Source organism: Phyllostomus hastatus, unplaced genomic scaffold (genome assembly GCF_019186645.2).
Source record: "Phyllostomus hastatus isolate PE091 unplaced genomic scaffold, TTU_PhHast_1.1 phas_contig_173, whole genome shotgun sequence".
NCBI classification, from domain to species: Eukaryota; Metazoa; Chordata; class Mammalia; order Chiroptera; family Phyllostomidae; genus Phyllostomus; species Phyllostomus hastatus.
Window position 1 is genome coordinate 821086 of NW_025333668.1, and position 24774 is coordinate 845859.

The 24774-nt window shown below is 39.9% G+C and overlaps 1 protein-coding gene across 1 annotated transcript in view; it reads right to left on the reverse strand.

The window, feature by feature from the left end:
* Positions 1 to 1137: 1137 nt before the first annotated feature.
* The window catches only part of GRIN2A (glutamate ionotropic receptor NMDA type subunit 2A), a 386027-nt gene continuing 362390 nt past the window's right edge, over positions 1138 to 24774 (reverse strand). Inside the window, exons 12-13 of the mRNA XM_045833744.1 lie at positions 17786 to 18024; positions 1138 to 12517 (exon numbers count right to left, since the gene is read on the reverse strand). Of these exons, the coding sequence (XP_045689700.1) occupies positions 10718 to 12517; positions 17786 to 18024 (2039 nt within the window). The 3' untranslated portion in view covers positions 1138 to 10717. The remainder of the gene's footprint in view (positions 12518 to 17785; positions 18025 to 24774) is intronic.

Consider the following 24774-nt stretch of genomic DNA (forward strand, 5'->3'; position numbering starts at 1 on the left):
GACACAGCATAAGTACATGGTAGAAAGGGGTATGGAAGAAATTGGAAAACTTTGTGTGTTCATGGGTCATGGAGTCTGGGCTTTTCCCATGGGTCATTGCTTTAAGTTAAAGTCTTTAAATAAAGGAGAGGTGGAACAAACACGGTCATATTTTGGTTTTAGAAATGTCAGTTGATTTGGGGATGAGGATTGTCAAATAAAAATTAAGTCTGGCTTTAGGAGGGAGTGACTTTGTTCAGAACAATTACCTCAAGGGGAGAAATACGTGATAGCAATAAGAGAAGAGGACTATTGAGGTAGAGAGAATGCTCTGACCATAAGTTCTGCAAGTGTCTCAAGGGTTAGGCAAAAAGAGTTTTTCTTTTATAGGGAGAAGCAAACAAAGCTAAAAAGAACAGGTGAGATGTGAGATGAACAGGAGCAGCATGATTTCACAAGATCAGAGAATGTGAGGCCAGCCTATTCCTGGGAGGGGTGGTTAAGGAGAGGTTGTGTGCCGATTCAGACTGAAGGTGGGCCAAAGTCAGGAATCCAGGAGGAGAGAAGCTTAACCAGCACTCAGTCAACAAGCATTTTGTTCCCAGTGATGAATGGGAACCACAAATTCAGCCAATCATTTATGCAGCAAAAAAAAAAAGGGAATTTGGTGTGTGTGGGAGGCTTCTATGTCTGGCCTTGGTAAACAAGGGGGCATCTGTGAGTCATAACTAAGTCACATAAAGAAGGGTGGTTCTTTGCAGTATATGCTATGTCTTGGAACACAAAAAAAGAGGGGAGGTTTTTAACAATCACCTTTTTTTCCAGAATCATAATTCACAGGGCTTGGTAAAGTTCAGCATTATCCAGAGTCAAGACTGCAAGTGTGGGAACTGCACAGGAAGATGAGATCCAGATAAGAGACCATGGCAGAGAATGTCAGTAAAATCCTGAAGCTAAACCATGGATTCTTCCCAATTCCATACCCCTATATACCCCTTATATCCCTTTATACCCCTTAAGTGCAGAAAGGGGAGAAATCAAGTTATTTCCACTTGTAATAATAAGTCTGCCTGACTCATCAGTGATGCCCACTGCTGCAGCAAAGAGGACAACAAAGACCACAACACTGTTTCTTATTTTCATATCAATTGGCAGAAATTATCTTTATTAGAAAAATGAAATTTTCCTGTATTTACATTTTTACACCATAGGACTGGGCACTTTCATTGTCTTGGGAGTTATATACAGATCAGTTTGCACACACATTTCAAACCCCATTCCTTAAAACAGTTGATAACATGTTGAACAAAAATAAAAGACATACTACAAGAAGACAACCATAGTATATACTTCCTCTATCGTAGAAAGGTGTTAAGCAAACATGTAATTTAGTAGCTATTCTTGGAAATATTTGATACAGTTAGTAGCACTTCCTCATGCAATGGATTAAAATATGACAGATATAAGCTGCTGTGATTGGTACATGAACATCTATTCCCAAATGGAAACCATTGAGTAGAGCACACAGCTTGCTTTGGGCTCCACCATACAAGAGATCAAGCCAGTTCTGATGTGGGTTTTGAATTGTGTTTGAATGTAGCTGTGAATGGAAACCCTTTATATAAAGCTCAATCCCATCCATTTTGGGTTAAAATAGACTCAGACATGGACCATTAAAGCTGTGTCATTCAATTTCTCTCTTGTGGGTAATGGCAAGTTGGTGTCTTATGCAATAAATCTAACATGAGTGAAAGATCAATAGTTTACTCTCCTTTTCTGTCTAAGAGGGCCATTAATTATGATTTTAATAATCTACTTCTTATTCTAGCCACCAAATAAATTCACCAAATTCTTTCTGAATATTCAGCTTGAAATATATATACTATACACAAACACATATGCACAGACATTCCATTATGATAAACAACGTTGAAATAACCTGACTAAATAATTTGGCAAGTATATGCTTTTAGCTATGTTTTAGCAGGGGGATGAACAAGATTAAGACTCACAGTTAAAAACAACTGATGAAGAAATCTTTGGGGACTCTCAGGCTTGGAAGCTGTCTAAGCCAATTCTGTTCATGTAATTAGTTATATTTAGGAGTTTACTGAATTTTCTATGAAAATGTTATTCTTTATCTTACCTCTTATTTGAAAAAAAAAGGCAATTGACATCCTTTACCACTGAAAAATATGGGAAACATGAACGTCACAAGTGCCATGTTCATCTTCCCCAAACTCATCAGAATCTGACCCCAAATAGTTGTTGAATCTTTAATTTCTAAGTTGGAACATTTCCTTAGTGGTCATGGCCCCAGAGATATGAACTTAATACATTTAAAATTTTTTAAAAAATAAAACAGGGTTAAAAATTCAATAGTGTTCATTTATTTGAATTAGCTTAACTGAAAATAGGAATAATTCAGCAAGTCTTAGGTGACTAATGTAAAAATCTTAATTGAATTAAAAAAGCTATAACTGTTTTCCATGGAAAAACCAACCATGTTTTTACATATCTGGACCTTCACTATTTGTTCAGCTATCAATGGTCTTTGATTTGAGCCCTTTAAAGCTTAAAACAGCAAAATGTCAGATCGATGAGGAGTATTTAAAATGCCAAAGACAAACTTATGTTGCTGGAGAACAATTAACCTTATTAATTTAAAAGGCAGCTGTGGTATTGGCTACATGTTATGTTAATATCCTTTTGAAGGCTCATCTTAAATCCTTCCCAAAGGGGTAAGAGAGAATTAAGAGGAAGAGGTTATGACCCAGGGCTATGGCTAATGAGGAATGTTCTAGAACTGCAAAAACGCAAACTCATTTTTTCATGGATATGGTCCATAAGAGGGATTTATCAGTGATGATCTCAGTTTTGTCTTGTTTGTTTCTGCACACTGCTGACATCTTACTTGAGGAAGTTAAAATGAGAAATGGCTCCATTTTAAACAATTTGGTTTCTTCTCCCTGGAGAGTTGTGTGCTTTGAAATATGGCCCCAGTGAAGAAATACCACTGGCCAAATTGTTCTTTTGAGTGTTCCAGTTTCTGCACAGCTCAACATCCCTGGAAGAATGTGGTCATGCACTGTGGACCCAACAACTGGGTCTCCAAGTAGCTGTTAAATAATAATAACCTCTTTGCCCTTAGAAACTTTTTACCACCAGCTCAAAACAGCTAGAGAATTTCTCAGGGATGAGGACATTAGGACAACTGACTGATTCACAGAACCTTCTAGAAAAACATTCCTCAGATTCCAGATCAGTGTCCTCATCTATAAAATGGACTTAATGGGCTCCCACTCACAGTAAATATAAAGTGCCAGGAGAGAGCAGTGTGGCTTACAATACGGGAGGGCAAGAAGAAAAGAATGCGTGGGCTCAGTGTCATTGTCCACACAATGGATTAAGTGCTACGCCATTCTGAAATCCTAGAATAACTAATGGAAACATTCCAGTTCAACACTCTTTAAAGAGACAAACTGAACAAGCATTCACTAATTCAATAGTTATCTTAATGTCAGTGACCAGGAAAGTAACTCTAAGATGATTAAAAAAAAAAAAGACTGAGAAGGAAAAACAATTCTACTAGCTGGCCCTCAGTCATTCTGACCACCAAAGCTCTTGGTCATTTATGCAAAAGTCTATTTCCTGTCATACTTCAAACCTTATTCTGTCTGCTTGGCAAAAATAACCAAAAATATAGATGAAATAGAAGGGACAGTCACTTGCAAGTAACATGACCTTTTTGAAAATGGGCCAAATGTTTTGTTAGGAGAGCTTTAATGAGGGGGCTACAAGGCTGTGTGTGTGTACATGCATAAGTGTGTGTGTCCACACACGTAGAAACATACTATTTGCATATATTTAATGGAATTAGCCCTGATGTCTGCTGAGAAAAAAAGGAAGGGAATATTTAAGATTAGGCACATGCTAAGTAGAGAAAATAACTCTCTGGGAACCAGAAAAGTAAATGCTGAGTGCAAGCATACAGGGGAGAGACACAAATAGCATTCACATCTCAGAAGCAACTGAGAACAAAGTTAAGTTACCCAGGAGTTCTCAATGCACCCCAAACCAGACTATGAGGGGAGGACACTGACTAACTTCCTCACAACAGAGGCTGAAACTCAAGAGAGAGCCACGGGGACTTCTAAACAGCATATCTCTCTTTCTGACTTCTATTCTGACCTCTATGAAGGAGATCAGGCACTTTAAGAATATATGCCTAACATTAGGGATTTACTAGCAAATTTTTATTGATGAGGCTGAGATGGACTTGAGCCCCGGTTTCGTTATCTGTAAAATGGGAGCACTCAGACTTACAGTCTAAGGTTATTTTAAGAATCATACTCTAGGATATGCCTAGAATATTGTCTATACTCAACACAGATATATTTTAATACTTCTAAGTTTAACTTCTGACCCAAGGCATATACTTGGGATAAGCAAAAAATCTAATATTCCAGTAATGTAAGAATAGGATGGACAGAGAAAAATAAGCTCACTCCCCACCCACCATTTTCCTGAAATTTCCCTGCCCCATTTTCTCTCCAGGGCACCTGATGTGTTCTTTTTTACCAGCCACAACAGTAGGCACTTGGGACTCAACAAGGAATTTTCCCTGCTCCCTTCCCTGATACATTTATAACCTGAACTATCAAAAGTATTCTTCACAAGTCAAAAACAAAACCAAACAAAAAGGTTTTCAGGAAACAGTCTTTTTACATCATTGTCTATTTTTTAAACTTTTGAGGATTTTTTCCAACCTCTCCTTAAAGCACATATAAAGTAGAGAGGGAAGGAGGCAAAGGCTGGAGAACTGAGTGGAATCAGATCTGAGCCTGTATGTGCAAAATACGGAAGGGCAAGTTTAGTCACCTGTTTAGACATTCCTAGGCTTCCTAAATACCAACTTTGAAGGTTCAAGTAACCAAGGGCATCCCCAGGAGCACCAATTATATTCTCTAAAGTTACTGACAGATCTAGGGGAGGGTGTTTTGTTTCTTTGATCGTGGAATCAGATAGATTTTTATTTTCTGGCAAAAACATTATTCATCATTTCTAATTTCTACATTTACTCTGTTTGCATTTCCTGGGTCCTTGGTTATCTTTTGTATTAAAGAACTTAATGCCTAGACCATAAGCTACCATGGCAAGAGACTATATTTTCTATTCCCTTTGCAACCCCCCAATCCCAAATTGGCCTTAAAAGGAGAGTGGATATTCAGTCGATTGCTATCAGCTGATCAGTGTCCTTTACTCATCCTTAGCTTATGAGGAAGAGAACTCTATCATCTCAATGATCACTGCCAGCTTACATCTTTGGTTTGAGGTTTTAAACTATAGCTTTCATTGACTCCTCCCAGGAAACAGGTTCTTGAAAAAAAGTTTTCTCTTTTCCAGGACTCTGAGGCAGGGAGTGCTGGGGATCTCAAAGGAAAACCAAAACTCAAAGAGGGATGCTTGGGTCTGTGGAAGGCAAGAGGCAAAGAAAGATGGGTCAATTCTATGAGGTTCTCTGGCTTTTATCACAGAGGGACTCAAGAGAGCCCTCAAGAGAAACATATAAATGAGTCAGCATGGTAAAGGGAACCAAGCTGGGAACTGGGCCATGAAGTCTTAGGTTCTAGACCTGGCTCTGATACTGTCAACCTGAAGACCATATAGATTACTGACTCCTTGGGAACTTCATTTCCTCTTAGTGTTCCCATCTTTCACCCCTTCCCCTACATCTTGGTGTATTTCTTTAAGTTATATTTTTCTAAGGCCCTCCTGGGCAGGCACCTTTGATACTCTAGTGAGAGTACTTCTGGCCACAGAAAGAGTGAGGGTGGGGGAAGAGGATAAGGAATTTAATAGGAAACATGCCCTTTGATTGGTTTACAGAAATTATACACATGTCCATTACCAGTGTTGTCTTCAGAAGCAAATGTGAGCAGAATATATTCCATACTCCTAACTCCAGACACATTTTTAAAGAAGGGGTCAAGAACACCAACACCCAAATCCCACTGGGCTCTGTCACCCTCCCTAGAACTGAGATTTTTAAAAAAATAGTGCCCTCTCTACATAAATATCATCCCATCAGTAACCAGAATGGGTTTTCCATGTGTTAATACCATTATCACCATTCAACTTTTAACATAAACTTTACATTATGTACAATTTTATTTGTATAATACACTTATGTGTGAATTGTAGAAATCAAGCATGTATAGTATATACATGTGTACACAAGCATTTGTATTCACAGGATAAGTGCATTTGATTATCTCCGATCTCTATCCAGTGGCAAGCTGACCTCATGTGATACAATTAGATATGAACACAGTACAATGGAAAGGGATAAAATGGGAGAGGACAACAGCATATTGGAAGAACTTTTCAAGTAGAGGCCCCACTTTACCTCTCATTAAGCACTTTCAACCCTGTTGACCAAAAGAAGATGGGGGTATCCAGCAATGTCTCATTTTGTCTCAAGTGAAAATAAACAATGCTTTTAGAATGGAAATTACCTTTATAGAGAACCTTTAACCCATATTAAATATCAACCAATAAGTTTAGCTTCCACCTACTTAGTTTCATTTTGCATTTTTACCTTGAAGTCCAATTATGTGTATTATAGCCATGGTTAATACAAAAACAGGATCCATTGCAGAGACAGCTCATGTCCTCTCTTCAAGGATTCACGCACAAGAGCAATGCACAAAGAAACAGTACAGGAATGTACATCAAGTTAACGAGTAATTCAGCTCTTCTGAAAGATATTTAGGTTTCTCAAATGAATATTTATTTAGGTCTCAAACTGCAAGGGATTTCTGTGTAACGTATTTATTTATATGACAACTGATTATTAAAGCTGCACTTTTAAGGTTTAAAGGAGATAAATTTTTAATCACCATTTAATTAACACCAACTTTTTTCCCTTTTTCATTAGCAATTCTATTTGCAAAGAATTCAGGGCATTTGTCATTTCCTGAGAAGGAAGCAGAATATTAAATACACATCAGCACTAGACATATCAAATAGAATAAACAATGTGTGCCTGCCATGGATCTTTTGACTAATTAACTGCCTTGGCTAGAGTCCCATTTAAATGAAACTATTTCATTTGTAAACAAGGTGTAATTTTCTTTTTTTCCCCCCTGAAAATAAGCATGAATTGATTTGACTCATTTTGCTGCAATGGGTGAATTTTAATGCTTTCATCAGAAAAGCTAAGTATGAACACTGCTCAGGCTCCCTGTGAAACAGGGAAGAGAAAACAAAGTACACTCCATGAGACACCTGGTCATGGTGCTGGCTATAATCATGCAGTGAGATTTGCAAAGGACGGAAGAGTAACATGTGGGGAGATTATAATCTCACACATCTCATGGAAGCCTCACAGGCAGAAAAATAGACTTAACGGGAACATGCCTTCTTAGAGAATTGAAGCCAGCCGTGACCTAAGAACCTGAGTGTGGGGTAATAAGCAAAACTATTTTCCACAAATGCACATTTCCCAGGATAGAATTTATGCCCTAGAAGACTGTCCTCTTAACAGAATATTTTAAGTTGGTTGCATGTACGTACTGTTACACATGGGCAGGAACATGAGCATTTGCATTTAGGTATATTAGTTGGGTCCTTTTCAAAAGGAGAAAATCATATAAAGTTAATGAAACATCATTACGATACCAGCTCTGACTTGAGTCAGGTATAACTCAGGCAGAAAATTGGGTTCAGAGATTCTGGCTCCTTGGCATGAACAAATCTAAGGTCACAGAGCCCTTTGAGATGGATCCATAGTTCAGGGCTTTCTGTTTAATTTTTGTTACCTCCTGTACTGTAGGCGTACTTTACTGTTGGGCAGTGTACTCCTGATATTCTTTTCCCAAAGAACTTACTAGATGTGAATTACCTCTGAAAAGCTCCAAACATCACCTGTCACTTGAAAATTGACCATCTCATCCATGGCCAATTTTCTTATATTCTGGATCATCATTCTGGGTGGGATGATCCAGAATATAAGAAAATGAATCAGTGAATCATTCACTGATTCAACTAAGAATCAGTGAATGAGTATAGGAGGGAAATTAGGTATTTATTATATAGCAATAAATTCTGACTATTTTTTAGAAAAACTTTTGGTATGAAGGAAGTATATTTTTTCAGTACATTACTATTGGTTCTTCTAAAAGTCACACTTTTAGTTTCTTACCCAGAGAAGTATGGAGTTTATAACAGAAATAATGCTGTTATTAGAAGGCCTTTTCAGCCATGGAATCATTCCACATGTAATTTGCACTTTCCCTGGAGATCTCTGTCACATTTGGCAACCCCATGCATTTTGAGGACACTGGAGAAAGACAAAGCCTCTTTGGATTAGTGACATACCACTGCTCTGTATTCTGGGGAGACTTTTTAATTCATGTCATGTTAAGACATGCCAAACTTGTAGGTGAATGAAGGTGATCCTGGCTGAGGGAAGATAGGTCTAGGATGCAATGGAAGGGCAAAGGCAGAATGTTCTAAAAGATGGTAGAGTCAATGATATACCTAAGATTGGAAATTGGGGTGACTATTCAAGATCCTTCAATCTATGCTCCTCCATTATTGGACTTACAAAAGGCAAAGTTGCAGTATCCTGTGTTCAAATACAAAATAAAGAGTTCAAGCATATTTGTTATCCACATCTAGTCAGTCCCTTCTTCCTTTCTATCTCAAAAATCATGGCAAGGCTTCCTCACCCAGCCTTTCTCTGCCTCTCTACTACTGACTGAGATTTACTACAAACAATTTTCATCATTGTGGGAATATTGTAAGTCAGGTGCACTTCCCCAGAGATGGAGCCATTCAATGAATCTTCAAGCTCAAAGAGAATTATTCCTGACACCTGCCCACTCACAGGAAAGCACTACCTACAAAATAGAACTCACCATTAATAAAAGAAACAAGAAAACTTTTCAACATGCCACTCTGTCCCCTTTTCTAAGAACCCAAAGCAAAATGCAGGAGGAAACAACAGTCAGGCTGGTGTGCATTAGTGTAGGGTTTCTGCAGCACGTCACAAAACAGACCGAGGTACTCTGAAAAAACTGATGGCTACTCCTCCCAAATATTTCAGGGATAGTAATATATTTAAAATACAGTAATTATTAGATTAATATATAAAATATTTAATGTTGTTTGTGTTTTTTATAATATTTAATCTTTAAACTAGAAAATTCTGGTCTGATAAAGTATCATAACAATGGTCTTTATTTATTTAGGCACTTGGCATGTGCCAGGCACAGTGCTGAGAGCTCCCCAGGGATCAAGATCCTCTCTCTCCCCCCAAATATGTTAAATGAGTATCATTTCATATCATACATGCACAGGTTTCAGTAGAGTAAAAATGGGATAATGGAGGAGACTAGGAAATGACAAATGTTTTGAGGAATTTTTCATCTGCTTCTGTTGGTGTTAGTGAGACAGGCTCCAACAGAGTGAATATTTCAGAAGAGAGAAATCACTTGTCCCACTGATGTTTATCCATAATTTGGAGGATGCTCAGGGTAGATGTTTGAGTGCCTCTCATGTTTTGAAGGCTTTTGATTTGAGGAGGCTGGGGTGGAAATGAGTGTCCAACTAAATTTCATGACGTTAAGAAACATAAACCTAAAACCACACTAGCCTTCTGCAGACAGATGGCATTGGACTTCTTACAGATCACAGCACACATATGGCTGTTGGTGCGTGCCACCACATTAACAACCCTGGGAACAGCAACACACAGTTAATTAGACACCACCATGGCTGTTCGGCAACTGAATGAGCTACGGTTACTCTAGGAGGAAAGGGGTAACAGATACTATACAACCCTGAGTCATCACCAGAAGGGGTGAAATGCAAACTTACATACACAGGAGTCTTCAAGATAAACTACAATGGCCACTATGTCATAGACAGAAGATCCACACTTAGATATTGAAGTCATACACGTGTTAGTTTACACAGCTCTGAACAAGACCATTAAAGCCAAGGGTGAGAGTGTCTGTGTAACACGCAAATGGATAGCCAAAGATATTCTTGTAGCTCTGTGCCTGAGGGCCCTTTTGGTCTTTTATTCCAGATGTGTCTTAGAAATAGACTATAATGAAGGTAGCATAGTTAGCTTGAAACCCACTGATTTGCTATTCTTTGGGGGAGCCTGGAGTCCTGGGCTTGGGCGTGGGCTGTGATGGAAGGCATGACAGTAAAGCTGAAACGGTTACAAAGCCAAACTTTCTAATCTCTTGCACATATCAATCTCACTGCAATGCAGATTTATTTGGTCTGTATCGGATTTACATGCATACCATATTGCTTATTCTGTACTAGAGAAACCATTAGGCATTTCTGATGAGAAAATCACATGGTGGACTGACTTAATAGAATTTGGAATATAGGAAATCACAACATCACCATTGACATCCAAGGCATCATTACTGCCAACATACCTAGTGGGCATGTCCAGGAGACTTGCCCTTTTATTTATTATTTTTGGTCAAGGACTCGCCTATCTCATATCTACCACTCTCAGCATACACCTCACAATATTCCTTGAGTGGAAGACTATGGCATGTAGCCATGTGCAAAAGAACCAACAAAAAAAAATGCCTTCCTAAATCCTCTTCCTCTTTGCAGGGTACTATTGGACATCCAACATTTTCCCTCCAGAACGCTGGCCATTATATATGTTTCTCTATAGATAAAACATTAAAGGAAGGTTTTAAACGTCAGATTCAATACTAGGCATTTTCTTGTACACACGTCTATTGCTGCAGGAATTCAAAACCCTAGGGGTAGAGTACATATTATTCTTATTTGCAGCATAAGGCATAACATGCTCGGAAATATACACATCGTTGTGGCCTCTACTGTCCCTGGAACAGTACGATGCCGTTGACCTCAAGGATGATCGAAGGTAGCTGTCATTCACTGTCTGGGATGGCAAGGAGTGTTTATAAGGGTCCGAAGGGCATCTCCCAATGACTAAGCGTTGGTCATCCCCATAGGGGTGGAGGAAAGGGTTATCAGAGGTGTGGTCTGGCAAGAGAGACTTGCTCCGCTTGCTGTCCTCCAGACCTTGAGGGAAGAGGGAGCTTTTGTTCCCCAAGAGTTTGCTGGAGGGGACACTAACAAGACTCCCATATAGATTTCCCTCCAGAAGACGTTCCCTGTCCTTGAGGCTTATGCTCCGAGAGGGCCTGCTAAGGTCCATCTCCCTAGGTTTGTCAAGGATGTTATCGTAGGAATGCTGACGGCTAATTCTTAGCTTGTTCTTTTGGAACTGGAAGGTGTTGTTTTGTGCCCAGTCCTGTCGGTAGGCCTCTTCCTGGGTGGCTGGATTACCTGTCTCCTGAAGCATCTGGTCTTCATCGATGTCATAGAGATTCCCCATCCGTAGGCAGGCATCGCACTTGAAGGGAGACCTCAGGGTGAAATGGCCTGAGTAGGTGGGCAGGTTAGAAAGGCAGCTCCTGCAGTGTGTGGAGTTCTGCCGGTAACGGTCACTGCCCTCGCTGAGAGGGGAACTCTTGTCTTTCAAGGTGAAGTGCTTGGAGTAGAGTTTATACTGGTCATTGTTGGGAGGCCCCTCTTCATTGTGCAGAGGGTTCCTGTTCATGGGTAGTGTGGAGTCCCCCTTGCGGAAATTCTCATTGTGGTCCTGGTAGGCATCTGGGAAGTCCACATTCTCAGGAAGGGCCATGTTTTCAACAAACTGGGGGGGATCTAGGTGGAAACTTGGCTCCTTCTCACCATCAATGGTATAGATCTTGTCCCTGGGGGAGCTTGTTTTTGTCTTCAAGTAGGACCTCTCAGCCTCACTGCAATCCTTGGGGTACTTGGAGGCCACTGACATTTTGAAGTTGTCCTTGGTCTTGTGATTCTTACTGATGTCAGGTTCCCTGTGGCATGTGGCCCGACTTGAAGTTTCTGAAATGTCTGAGTGGGCCACCTCTTCTGGAAGGTACCTAGGACTTTTTAGGGAGTGGGTCCTATTCTCCACTGTTCCTTCATTTCTCTGGGAGACTGGGTTCTGGGTCACTGAATCTTGGCGTAGAGATTCCACGGATTTCTTCCAAAGCTGCCTGGGCCTGGAATTCCCTTTGGGTTCTGTGCTCACAGCCACCTCCACTGTGTTAGGGTTGGACTCGTTGAGAGTCAGAGGGTGCTGACCCTGGAACACATAGTTATTGAGGTTATCCTTGTGTCTGTTGGCCACAAATGTTTGAAGTTCATTCATGTTGTCCCCAAATATGCTGTCTTTTCCCTGAAAGGACCTGTTGTCTGAATATATCAAATTTCCCTTGTCTGAAACCATGTCCATGATGAGGGAACCTCTTTGGATGAGGTCAGCAGCTCTTTTGGGAGAATCCATTCTTGAGGAGTTCATGTTGGACATGTTGGAGATGTCTTTGGCTGACCGAAAGAGTTTTAACATGTTGCTCTGTGACCCGCTCAGATTGAAGTCTGGTGACTTCTTTTTTTCTTCAATGTGCACCCCGTGAATACAGCTGTAAATGCCCTGTGGGAAGTGACATAGCACAACATCAGCAGCAGCAACAAAGAAATCACTCCTCACCTGAACTCAACCTGAAAGGTCAGATATGGCCTTCTTGTAGGAGTCCTGGAGAAATACTTAAATTCAGTTTGAGGCCTGATAATGTTTCTTAAATGGATGAGACCAGTGACAAGGCATCATGCTAATCTTGTCTCTGTGGCTCAAGATTATTGGACACTTTTGCAAATACATGAAGTCTGAGAAGAGGTATCCATGAATGCTCATGATACTCGAGTCAGCTATTGACAAACAAAGTTGGCATTAAAAGGACCACGTATTATTAATTCTTTTGGGAGATTACCCCTACTCACATACTGAAGCTATCAATCAAATCATGAGACCCATGCAGGTCAGTCAGAAAAATCCTTTCTGATTAAGGGTAGGCATGAAATACATAAGTGATCAATTAGATTTTTTTTTTTTGAGGAATAAACAGATGCTGGGATAGAAGAAGCAGTTTCAGGAGACCAGTATTTCCACCATGTAGGGACATTATCCTGAGAGTGAAGCCATCATAGAAAAAGGTAGAACCCAGGGGATAGAGAGACATGACATGTTGAAACTCTGGGGCCAGTCTCTTGAACTTTGTTCTTACCCCACTCCATATATCCTTTGTATGTTAGTTTGTGTGTGAACTTGTTCAACATGGAGTTGGGTTTTGATTACTAGGGATGGAGGAGAGTCCTGATGACATAGTGCATAGCATTTAAATCCATCTACGGACTGAGTGACTTACAAACTCCTGGGTAGCTCAAATATAGGCATGTCTGTCTATATGTCTCTTGTTTTCCACTACACTTTCTTCCATATTTAAAACATAGCTGTTTATTTCTGAATAGTAACTCAAGGGAAGAACTCTTGATTCATGCTAAATAGTAGGTAAGAAGGAATCAGTGACATTGTGATTTTTGCCCCCTCCCCCTCCACTCCTGCTTCCCGAGTTTGGCAGCCATACCTAAAAGGAACAATCAGATCACGCCTGAAGGATTTGATCTGCTCCTCCCAAGAATGATGGGAAGCCAGCCCAAGAAAGAGTTTGTAAAAGTGAATGCAGCAGCTGCTGCTGACTTTGGCATAAACTTGTGGAAAGTATATGTGATTAACTGTGGTCTTTGATAATAGTGGCTCCATCAGTTACCCATGGTGAGGAAGAGTTTAACCCGCAGAGATGCTCAAAGAACTGCAACAGCCTCAACCCTGCTGTATTTTTCTTATAGTTTCCTAGAGAGAGTCTCCACTTTGGCCTTAAATGAGAGGTTAGCATGAAGACTCAACATGCTGATCCAGACAATTTGCTCTGCTCCTGCCAAGGGCCCTTGACCTCTCAGAACATTCTCCGTGGGGTGTGGCTTGACTGTCCTTGGGACCTGGGCCTGGTACCTAAGGTGTCTGCTATGTACTCAAATGTTTGTGCTCTCCTCTCAAATTCATACACTGAAATCTTAACCCCCAATATGGTGGAATTAGGAGATTAAGCTTGAGAGGTACTTAGGTCATGAGAATGGAGCCCTCATAAATGGGCTTAGCGCAGTCATAAAACAGACCCCAGAAATCTCTCCCAGCCCTTCTGCCATGTGAGGACACTGATGTCTGTGACCCAAAGACTAAGTCTGGTTCTTTGCTATAGCAGCACAAGTGGACTAAGACAGTGTCTGTGCCTCCTCTATTGGTCCCAGCTGTGCGCTAGCCAGAAGCTTCTTGTTTCCTGCTCCCCTCATCTGAGCTCCTTGGGAAGGTGTCACAGTTCCATCTCTCTGATCCTTGTCTTTGCTCTGTCACCCATTCCTCATATCTCAGGGGACACTGAGGCTATTCTTTTTTACGGTGACAGGGAATGTATTTTTCTACATGAAAGGGAAAGCAGTTTACAGAGACAACAACAGTTAAAGGCATCCCATAGACAAGAGGTACGGTCTTGTAAGTCGTTGAAGACAAAGGCCACAGATGTGGGAGAAGCTTGGTTCTAATGTTAAATGGCTTCTCTGAGCTCTGGCCTGCTCTCTGGGCAGTGCCAGAAGTACATGTGTCTCCAGTTGTTTTTGTTCAAATTTTCCAGGACTTCCCAAGGGAAGACAATCCCACAAGGAAGGCTGTGTGTATGTGCTGTATGGCAACAACTTTACATGTATTGTCTGTCTGGGCAGTGTGCTTTAGTTTGGAGAACTAGTAATGAAGAGACCTGGCTTACGTGCAGAAAAGCCTCCTTGGGGTAGAAGTAGAAGTCAATTTCAGAGCATCCTAGATGAATGTCTCTTAGAGAGGAGTGTAAACTCTGAAACTGACAAAAATATGCCACCCAACCCTGCATACACAGACAGGTCTCCTCTTTCATATCGTTTTTTTCTGGATGAGAAATGAAGTGAGAAGACCCTTGTTGTTTCAAGGAAACATAAAGTGGACCCTGAAGAGTCCCATTCTAACCTGTTGGGTCTCACTTTCTCCACACATAAGATGGGTGTGATCAAATCAACCTCACAGGGTATTGTGAGGATTAGAGATAATGGCCCAATGTCTTGTTTCACGCTAGGCATAATTCATTGTGTCATTGTGATCTTGCATTTGTAGAAAAGTAGGTTCTTTGCTTGAGAATTCACCACTGCATTTTTTTTTGTTTTTGGTTTTGAAAAAATGATTGCGTGTACACAATGAAGACACTTTTGTTTTGGTGTGTGTTCTCTGAACTGTGAGTAAGCATATATGTAGGGTGGCATATGTGTGACTAAGCACATAGGAAAAGCTTTAAAGGTGTGTGCTGGTCCTTGACTAGAAAGGAAGAACATTGTTTTTGCAACCTAGAAGACCTTCTATGCACAGCATCAGGACCTAAGCCCATTCTGGGTTTCCCTAATAAATGAAAGACATATTTATTAGGGGAACTCAGAATGAGAAAAGTACATCATGTTTGAGATCTTTTTATTCACACATATCAGGCTGTGCCTATTTTAAAAGATAATTTATCTGAGGAGAAGGAGGGTCAGTGCTCAAGCAAGGTTCCCTGCAACCTTCGAAGGTAGGAGTGGTGGTGGCTAGGAGTTTCAAGGGGATACAGAAGTCCCTTCAGTGCTCCTATGGGATGAGGGTCCTCCCTGCCTTAGGGAAGGGAGGCTGAAGTTCAAATCCAGCCTGTCAAGCTGCAAACACAACAATGGCTGCTCCTGTGTGCTCAGTCTCCCCTCCACTCCCATTCTTCAAGATGCTTGTTATCAACTTGGCTTCCTTAATGGTATCTCAAACCAAAGAAACTGCTCTTCCAAATGTAAGCAGGATTTATAAGTAAATGCAACAGGGTGCATTTGCTCATGATAATCCCAGAATCCTTCAGATATGGAAAGCCTTTAGTAATTAGCAGAGAGAATTAGCTTAAAGTTGGCATACCTAGTTGTATGCATGCATGTTGTTATTTTTGAGCAATCTGTGTGTTTAGATGCTATCAAGCTAACTAATAAATATGTACTTGCACAGAATTTAAGTTTACAGAGCCACTGAACAGAGAATATAAATCTTCTTCAATAAGCTAATGTGTACTTTCTGAATCTCCAAAGTTCTTAAAATTACCAAATGCTTAGACTACATAAATTGTTTTTAAAACAATTATTTAGTTTTCTCAGTAAACCTTACCATATAAAATTAGATGTTTTTAACCAAATATTTTTCATCACGTTTCAAGTTCTAACTCATTAAACTCCTTCAGAGTGAAAAAAATCCAAGGTCAGTAAATGGAAGAAAAGGAAGATAAATAGATTAAATAGATGGATGGATAGATGGACAGATGACTGGACAAATGGACATATAAATGAATAGATGGGTGAATGGATAGATGAATGAATGAATGGATGGATGATTAATAGATTACCAAATAGATAATGTTATACTATGTTGGAAGATGAGTAAACAATATGTATGTATTTATTTTTATTATGATTTAAGTAACTAGATTGTGTTGAATATGTAAATATATTATGTGAGTTGAATGTATGTATATATTGTATAGTATGATTTGTATCAAGTCTCTTGTGTTGCTTGTGTTTGATACTTGTTGCTTGTGTGACAGTGTGGGCTCTAGCTGGTACACCATCTACATTCAAATCTTGGCTCCACCAAGACTCTGTCCTTTGGATAATTGCCCTAGCCTCATAACTCTGAGTTTCCTTATTTGTAATCTGGAGCTAATTACAGTACCTACCTCATAGAGTTGGTGTGCAGGTTAAATGAGTTGGAAAGTATAAAGGCACCATGTAAAGTACCTGGCACTTTTATATGGTGCCTGGCACATATATGTGCTCCACAAATATAAGCATTTTCCATGATTGTTATCATTACTGATGAATTATGTCACATGTACCCTTTTATGGCAACACACATGGGCCATACTGTGCAGCATAGCATAAAAGGAGCTTTTCTTGAATTGTATGTGAACTCACTACAGTATGTGTACTCTGTGGTATAGTTTGTATTGGGTTGAATGTGTATTTTGTTTTGTTTGAAGTGTGTACATTTTCTCATGTTTTTTCAGGTCTGTGTTTCATTTCAGGCTCTGTTGCATTACACATGCTCTCTGTGTTTTGTTAAGTGTGTATACACATACATGGTGGTAGTGTAGATTACATTTTGTCATGCATGTTTGGTGGGAATGCGTGAACACAGTGTAGCATCCTGCATAGGAATTTTATCAACATGGTTAGCATGTCTGGGTGCTAATGATGGAGGCTACAGACTGGTTTGTTTGGCCCACATGATGTTTTGGGGGATTTTTTGTTGGTTTTTTAATGTAATTAGTTACTAATATTTAAAAATTGAAAGGTTTCATATAAAATCAGATGACTACTTTCTCTTTTACAAATAAGGAATCCTGATAACATTGGCTCTGCATTCAATCCTCTATTGAGGATGACTGCCCCCTTTAGATGTGGTAAAGCATTATGCAATTTGTCATGGTTCCTGGTATTCTCCATGGTTCCCTTACAGTGATGCCCAGCTTCAGAACGTTTTTTCATGCCATTGGTGCTATCTTTCTCATGCCCAGCCTGCTTCGTCCATTCACCTTTCCTCTCTGGTTTCCACAGTTATCTGAGTTTGCACCCTGGTTTATAAATACGCAAGGTTGGTGAGTGAGGGGAAGATATACAGAACCCCACCCCCACAGCAAAGAGTCAAAACTCCCTGATTATCTGGAAGCCTGATGCTTTCCTGGACCTGCTATTGCAAAAGGAAGTAACTGCTAGGGGTACTGACCCGGCTGATGGAGAAGAGCAGTCCTGGCCGGTCTGAGCAAACACCCGTGAAGCAGAAGCGCAGCTTCCAGTAGAAGAGGTGTTCCCAGATGAAGGTGATGAGGCTGAGGGCCATGGCAGCCGCCAGCATGTAGAACACGCCCGCCATGTTGTCAATGTCCAGCTGACTGCTCATCACCTCGTTCTTCTCATTGTGGCAGATCCCCGTGAGCCACAGTGTCTCCAGCTCCTCCATCTCACCTGAGCAGAAGACAAGATCCACAGGCAGTGAGGGGGCAGGGCATGCACTTCGGGGCAAGCACCTTTGGGTTTGGGACAAATATGTGTGACTTACGGCTGTGTAACCTTAAGGCAAGTTACTGAGCTCTCCTGGTTTATGTGCCCACGCACTTGTTGAGTGAAGATACTAATAATAATAATACCTACCTAATATCGTTTTGGGAGGATAAAGTGAGATAGCGTTAGAGAATTTGGCATGGTCCCTTTTGTTGCTTTTTGGGTTTTTTTCTTTTTCCTTTTTTTGGTGATTATCGTTATGTCCTGCCCACCCTGTTTTTCTCTGTCTCTACCTCGAACACACCCAATCCTGGAATAGGACAAGGGATAAACTGGCAGTCTGCTACAGCGAAGAGACCTGCAGTCTAGTTATGAATTCATCACTTACTAGCTATGTGACTTCAGAGCCACAGTCATCTTGCCTGCGAAATGGATATAATAATGCAGCATATTTCCTACATTGTGGTGAGGATCAAAGGTGTTCACATATGCAAAATTACTAAATGTAGTGCCTGGATCACAGGAACTTCTCATAAGTTGTAGCCTTCACAGGACTTTTGTGAAGTAAATGCCCAGCGCAGTGCCTGACACATAGCCATCCTCAAATATATGAGTTTCTTTTTTCCTTTTTCTTTAAAAGAGTATGCAGAATTATTCCAAAAACTTACCCACAAACTGCATTTTGGACACAAAGCATTCATTGAAAAGAAACATCTCAACTGGCTCTCAAAGGCCCCTTGCAAACGAAACACCTCCACACTTCAGTAAGAAATTAAAGTAGGTGGGGTTTTCAAAGGGAAAAAAGTAGTACATGTGCTTACATTATTTTGTCCCTCTTTTATGTGCATTTTAGTTAGTTGCCATTTACGTGAAAATTCTCTGATCTAAATGTCTAGAGATTATACTAACTGTCTAGCAATTCACCAAATGATGGCACTTAGACTATGATTCAGCCTTTACAAACTGTCCTCCAAGGACAGTGAAAATCAAGGAAGAGGCACATAATATACTGTACTTTTCTGTGTATAATGCGTGCCCATGGTTTTGGCCCAAACTTTCAGGAAAAAAAACTTTTGTTTTAATTTTTTAATTCAATTTTTCATCTATTTATTTTTAAAAACAAAACTGATTATCATTTTTTGCATATGGAAATTGTTATTGCTTTCTAGAGATACACTTTTAACACATAAGCATAAATAAAATAATTAAAGTCATTTATATAGATATGGAATTAGTACTGCCCATGTTTAATGCACATCCTTATTTTTCCTTCAAAAATTTGGACAAAACAGTGCACATTAGGCACAGCAAAAATACGATAAGTGGAAGGTAGGACTTTGTGTGTGTGTGTGTGTGTGTGTGTGTATGTGTGTATAATCTCTAAGATACAGGAGGCATGCAGAGAAAAATAAACACTCCACATGTTTACTTGATCTCTTCTGCAGAGGTTAATATAATGATTGTTTTCACATTGCTTTCTTTTTAAGTTTTATGGAATAAATGTGCATTGCTTTTGGTTTGTTTTCACTCTTGACTGACTTGGTAGATCATAAAAACCTAAGTTGACAATTATTTTATCTTGACCTTTTGAAGATGTTATGAGTTTTCTTCTTATCTCCACTGAAGCTGTTATGAGAAGTTGGATCATAATCTAATTGTCATTGTTTGCTATGCAATTTCTATTTTCTCTCTACTTGTGTTTGAGAGTTTCATTTTGTCTTTGGTGTGGAATCTAGGTGTGGATTTATTTGTTCTGCTCTGGGCTCTGTGATTCTTCTATCTGGTGAGTTATAACTTCAATTCTGGAAAAATCTCACCCACTGTCCTTTTGTGTTTTAATTCTCTCCATTCTATCTTTTAAAAAATTAATAGACCTTATTTTTACAGCAGTTTTAGATATAACGAAACACTGAGCAGAAAGTAAAAACAGTTTCCATGTACTCCCTGTGCCCATGCCCCTCAGTTTCCTCTACTAACATCTGACATTGGTGTGGTAAGTTTTTTACAATTTATGAACCAATATTGATACATTACTATTAACTAAAGCCTATAGTTTAGTTTACATTAGGGTTCACTCTTTGTGCTGTAGTCCTGTGGGTTTTGTTGAATACATAGTGTCACATAAGTACCATTACAGCATAATAGAGGATATTTTCAGTGCCCTAAAAATCCTGTGTTCCAGCTATTCATCCCTCCCTACCCTCCATTCCAACCCTTGTAACCACTGATTTTTTAATTGTCTCTACAGTTTTATCTTTTCCAGAACATCATATGGCTGGAACCATATAGTTCGTAGATAGCCTTTTCATACAGGCTTCTTTCACTTAATAGTATGCACTTAACATTCTTCTGTGTGTTTCAGTGACTTGATAGTTCATTTCTTTTTATTTCCAAATAATATTCCATTGCATAGATGCACAGTTTGTTTGTCCATTCACCTACTGAAGGACATGTTGGTTTCTTCCAAGTTTTACCAATTATGAATAAAATTGCTATAAACATTCATGTGCAGGTTTTTCTGTAAACATAGCTTTTTAACTCATTTGGGCAAATATCCAGGAGCCTATTGCTAGGGTGCATGGTAAGACTATGTTTAGTTTTGTAGGAAACCACCAAACTGTGCTCCAAAGTGGCTGTGCCATTTTGCATTCCCACCAGCAGTAAGTGAGAGTTCCTGTTGCTCCACATCTCCACCAGCATTCATTAATGTTGTCAGTGTTCTGTGTTTCAGCCACTCTAATAAGGGGTGTAGTGCCACCATAATTCTCTAATGACACATGATAACCCTGTCTTTTCTTTTTCCCTTTCTGAAAATGTTATTTAAACTATTCTGAATCTTCTCATTATATCCTCTAGGATATTAACTTTGCTTTAATATTTTATATTCTTTTATCTCTCTGTTATGCAGTTATATGATTCCCACACTTTCCAGTTCATTTACTCTTTCATTAGTAATATTAAACTTTATATTTTAATTTTCATCTATTTTAATTGTGGCATACATCTGGCTCTTTCAAAGTTGTGCCTGTTCCTTTTAGCGTAATGTCCTACTCCTTTGTTATTTTTTAAACTTTTATAGTTAATAATTTCAACCCTACAGTGTTTCAGATTATTCTCTGCTCTGCCTCCCTCCCCACTCACTTAGTTCTTGGGGTTCACAATCTTCTGTTTGTTGTGTGTGCTGACTCTCATGGTGGATTGCTTCCCTGTGATATTAGTAACTTTTGATTAAGAGCTAATCTTCAGCAGACTTATTCTTCCCCTACTCTCCATGGGGCTCCCAGGCATACTGGGGTATAGAAATGTCCCCATGGCGGATTTCAGGGTTTGCTTCCACCATGGTTCCAGGGACTTTCAATGCACCAGTTTCTGTGTGAAAAATTTTTTACTATAATTACTGCACCATTTAAGTAGTTACATTTAGACCTTCATACCCATTTTGTTTTTAATTTCTCACTCAGAACTTCAAACAGATGGCAAGCCTTCTTGTACTTTCTTTGCTTTGACGGACAGTTTTTCTAACCTCCTTTGCACAGATATGTTGACTCACTGAAAGTCTCAGATTCATGCAGTGGATGTTAAAGTCCCAGTCTCCACCCCTACAGCTTGTATCTCCTTAGGCTACTGCACCTCAGCTGAAAACTACCATGAGAATATCCTATCCCCCTCTGTTTCTGGTACCTAAGGATTTTTCTTCTTTTCACCTTACTATGCATTATGTGAGTATGAGTGTGTGAATGTGTGTGAGTGTGTATGCAATTGCTTTTAATCCTGAGTTGTGTGTTTCCTCATGTCAGTTTGATTTTCCATTGTACCACAACCATACGCGTGTGTATAAGTTTTGTAATTAGGGTTTAAACAGCACAAGTATTTATGAAGGAGAAAATAGGAAATGTACATATTTATGAATTCTTCACCCACAATGAAGGGTGCTGGTTAATCAGTGGAGCAGCCAAAGTGATGGGAAGGGATGTCTTGATTTCGAGTCCTTTCTTTCTATCAGCCTCCAGTGCTTTCACACAGTCACAAATGTAATGTTATCTCGTTGTCCCTCTAACACCACCAACAACCTGTCCAAATTCTGCTCTCTCTCTGTGCCTCAAGATTTACAGTATTACTTCTTCTCACAAAAACAATGATGCCATCCCTTCAAAAATACAGTGGCTGCTGACTTTTCCCTTCCCTTTGGCATTTGTGAGGACACAGAAATGGGTCGTTTCACCTTATTTTGTCAAATTCTTAGCACATCTTCCTTTTGGTGTTGTCCCAAAGAGAGCCGAGTTTGTATGTCTGTAATAGGCTCAGTCTGGGGATAAGAAACATCATCTTGATTCCTTTTAGAATGTAAATGTAAAGATTTTTCCTCTGCCCTATGCCGAAATAACACCTCTCTCTCTTTCTGAATAAGTCAACTTGGTAAACCAGACCTGCATTCTGAAAAGAGAACAAAATGCACAATTCTCAATACCATTTACAGTCTGTTCCAATCATTTTCCAGTTAATCATTTCCTGCCTAATAGCCTTCTCCTACTAGTGTACTGAACTGCAGTTCAAATACTTCCTTATTTTGTTTTTAATTTACTCAAGTATATTGTAATCTCCTTGAGGGAGACCAGAGACCATGTTTTATGGTTTTGATATTTCTTGTGGCCTGCAGCATATAGCAAGCACTGAATCCATATTTGCTCTTTCTGTTTCTTTCCTTACATCCCCAGGCTTAAATTGGGCAGCACTACAAAAAATGTGCAGATCTGTTGGGGAAGTGTTTCTGCCATATGAATACAGAAATTACAGAGTAAAAGAGAACTCGCAGTGGACTTGAGAGTAAAATGCTAGGAAGTTCATGTGTCCTCAGCTAGGGTGAAGCAACAAATGCCATTTTTCCAAGGAGCAGCTCTGTGATGTTCATTCCACTGTCTGTTGCTCCATTACAAAGAGGCCGTGATCTCTGTCAAAGTGATGTTGTAAACTGGAGCTGGTAAATGGGACAATTAAATGGCTTTCCTGCAGCAGACTCATTCTTGCTGGGAAGACAAAAACTAAGAGCTCTTCTGGGAGCAGAGGGAGCCTGAGCAGCTTTGGGTTTGCAGCCAGGCCCATATTGTCTTCCTCTCTCCACCTGAGAGCTGAGAGCTCTCTTCCTCTCTATTTATACCTCTAATGACAGACAGAGAGCTCATGCACAATTGAGAATGCTGTTGCATCCATGGAAGTTACACCTGTTCAAAAGATCTTCCTATATCTGTCTTCAGGGAAGAAGGCATTGCCAGCACATCTCTGCCAGCCTCTGTGTTCTGTGACATCCTAGGAAGGCTGTGTGTCACAGCAATCTCTCTCCCCTAATGTTGCCAGTTAAAAGGCAGAGTGGTGGGTTTCTAGAGGCAAGAACCAAAAAAAAATGTAAAATCTAAAAGGGAACAGGCAAGAATAATTGAGACAGCACTGTGCATATGTCTGAGACTTGCTTCCATTAGCAGCTTGGATGATGCTGCAAGAGGCTGCATGAAATGTACAGAATTGGTCAGACAAAATCCTGTGCAGAAAGGATACGGACAGTGCAGGCCCATGAATGAGCAGGGAGTTTCACGTTACCCATATACTCACTCACCAGGTAGAAGCCATGGGCTTTAGATTTGTAAAAAGCAATCAATGAAAATTCAAGTAGACACTATCCAGAAAATCACAGAAAAGAACATTTCAGGTAGAAAACACTAGAATGAGCTATAGAAGGTAGTGCCCTTTTCTGAGGGTTTGGGGAGCATCTTGAATCATACTATAAGGTCTAGATAGCCTCAGGAGGAAGTATGAGAATCAGAACTCCTTAATTCAACCCCCACCTTCAACACTTGCTACCTATTTGATGTTGATCTCGATACTCCTCTTATCTATCCATCCCCAGACTCATTCATTTATCTGTTTTTCTATTATTTAACAAAATTGCATAAATCCTTCTCTGTTTCAGGCACTCTACTAGAATTTTTGAACATTAACCCTTAGAGTCCTCATATCAGCTTAATGTGACTGGTGCTTTTCTCACACCCATTTTACAAATGAGGTTAAGGAACTTGAACAGTCTCTCTGAGTGCCAGTTCTAACACCTTCCAAATGAAGGGCAACAGCATTTACCATGTAAGAGTTTTGTTGGATGGGATTGAGTGAGGTGGCACAGATACAGTGCCTGGTGCACACTCATTACACAGTCAGCATTACTGGAGATTTCATTATTCTCTGCTGGAAGCCAGGGAAGCTGGGGCATGGGGTAGCTTACATATCCCTCCCTGTGCCCTTGCAATTTGTGAGTCTATGAGTCCAAGGATGCATGTCCAGAGAAAAGACTTAGGCCTCCAAGAAGAATCTGTTATGTCCTAAGTAAGAGAAATCAGTTCCTTATTTCCCCTTCAGCCTTATTCTCCCCACCTCCCCAGGGACTGCAGTTGCTTTTCAGATTAGATTTCATTCTATTCACTAAGACTGTCTGAGCACTAAGGGGATTTCTCTGGGAAAGGATTTTATAGCATGCAATGTGACTAGCCTTCAGACTTTCTGAGCATTTCTCCTTCAAGGTCAGTTGCAAAAAGTCCATTTTGAACCTGTGCCCTTTAGCTTCATCCAGGGCCTGAGAATTTGCTGGCATACATGTTCTAAAATCAGTCCACACATACACCCTTGCAGGCACACATCTCCATATTTTCTTCCCTTGTTTTCCAGCCCAAG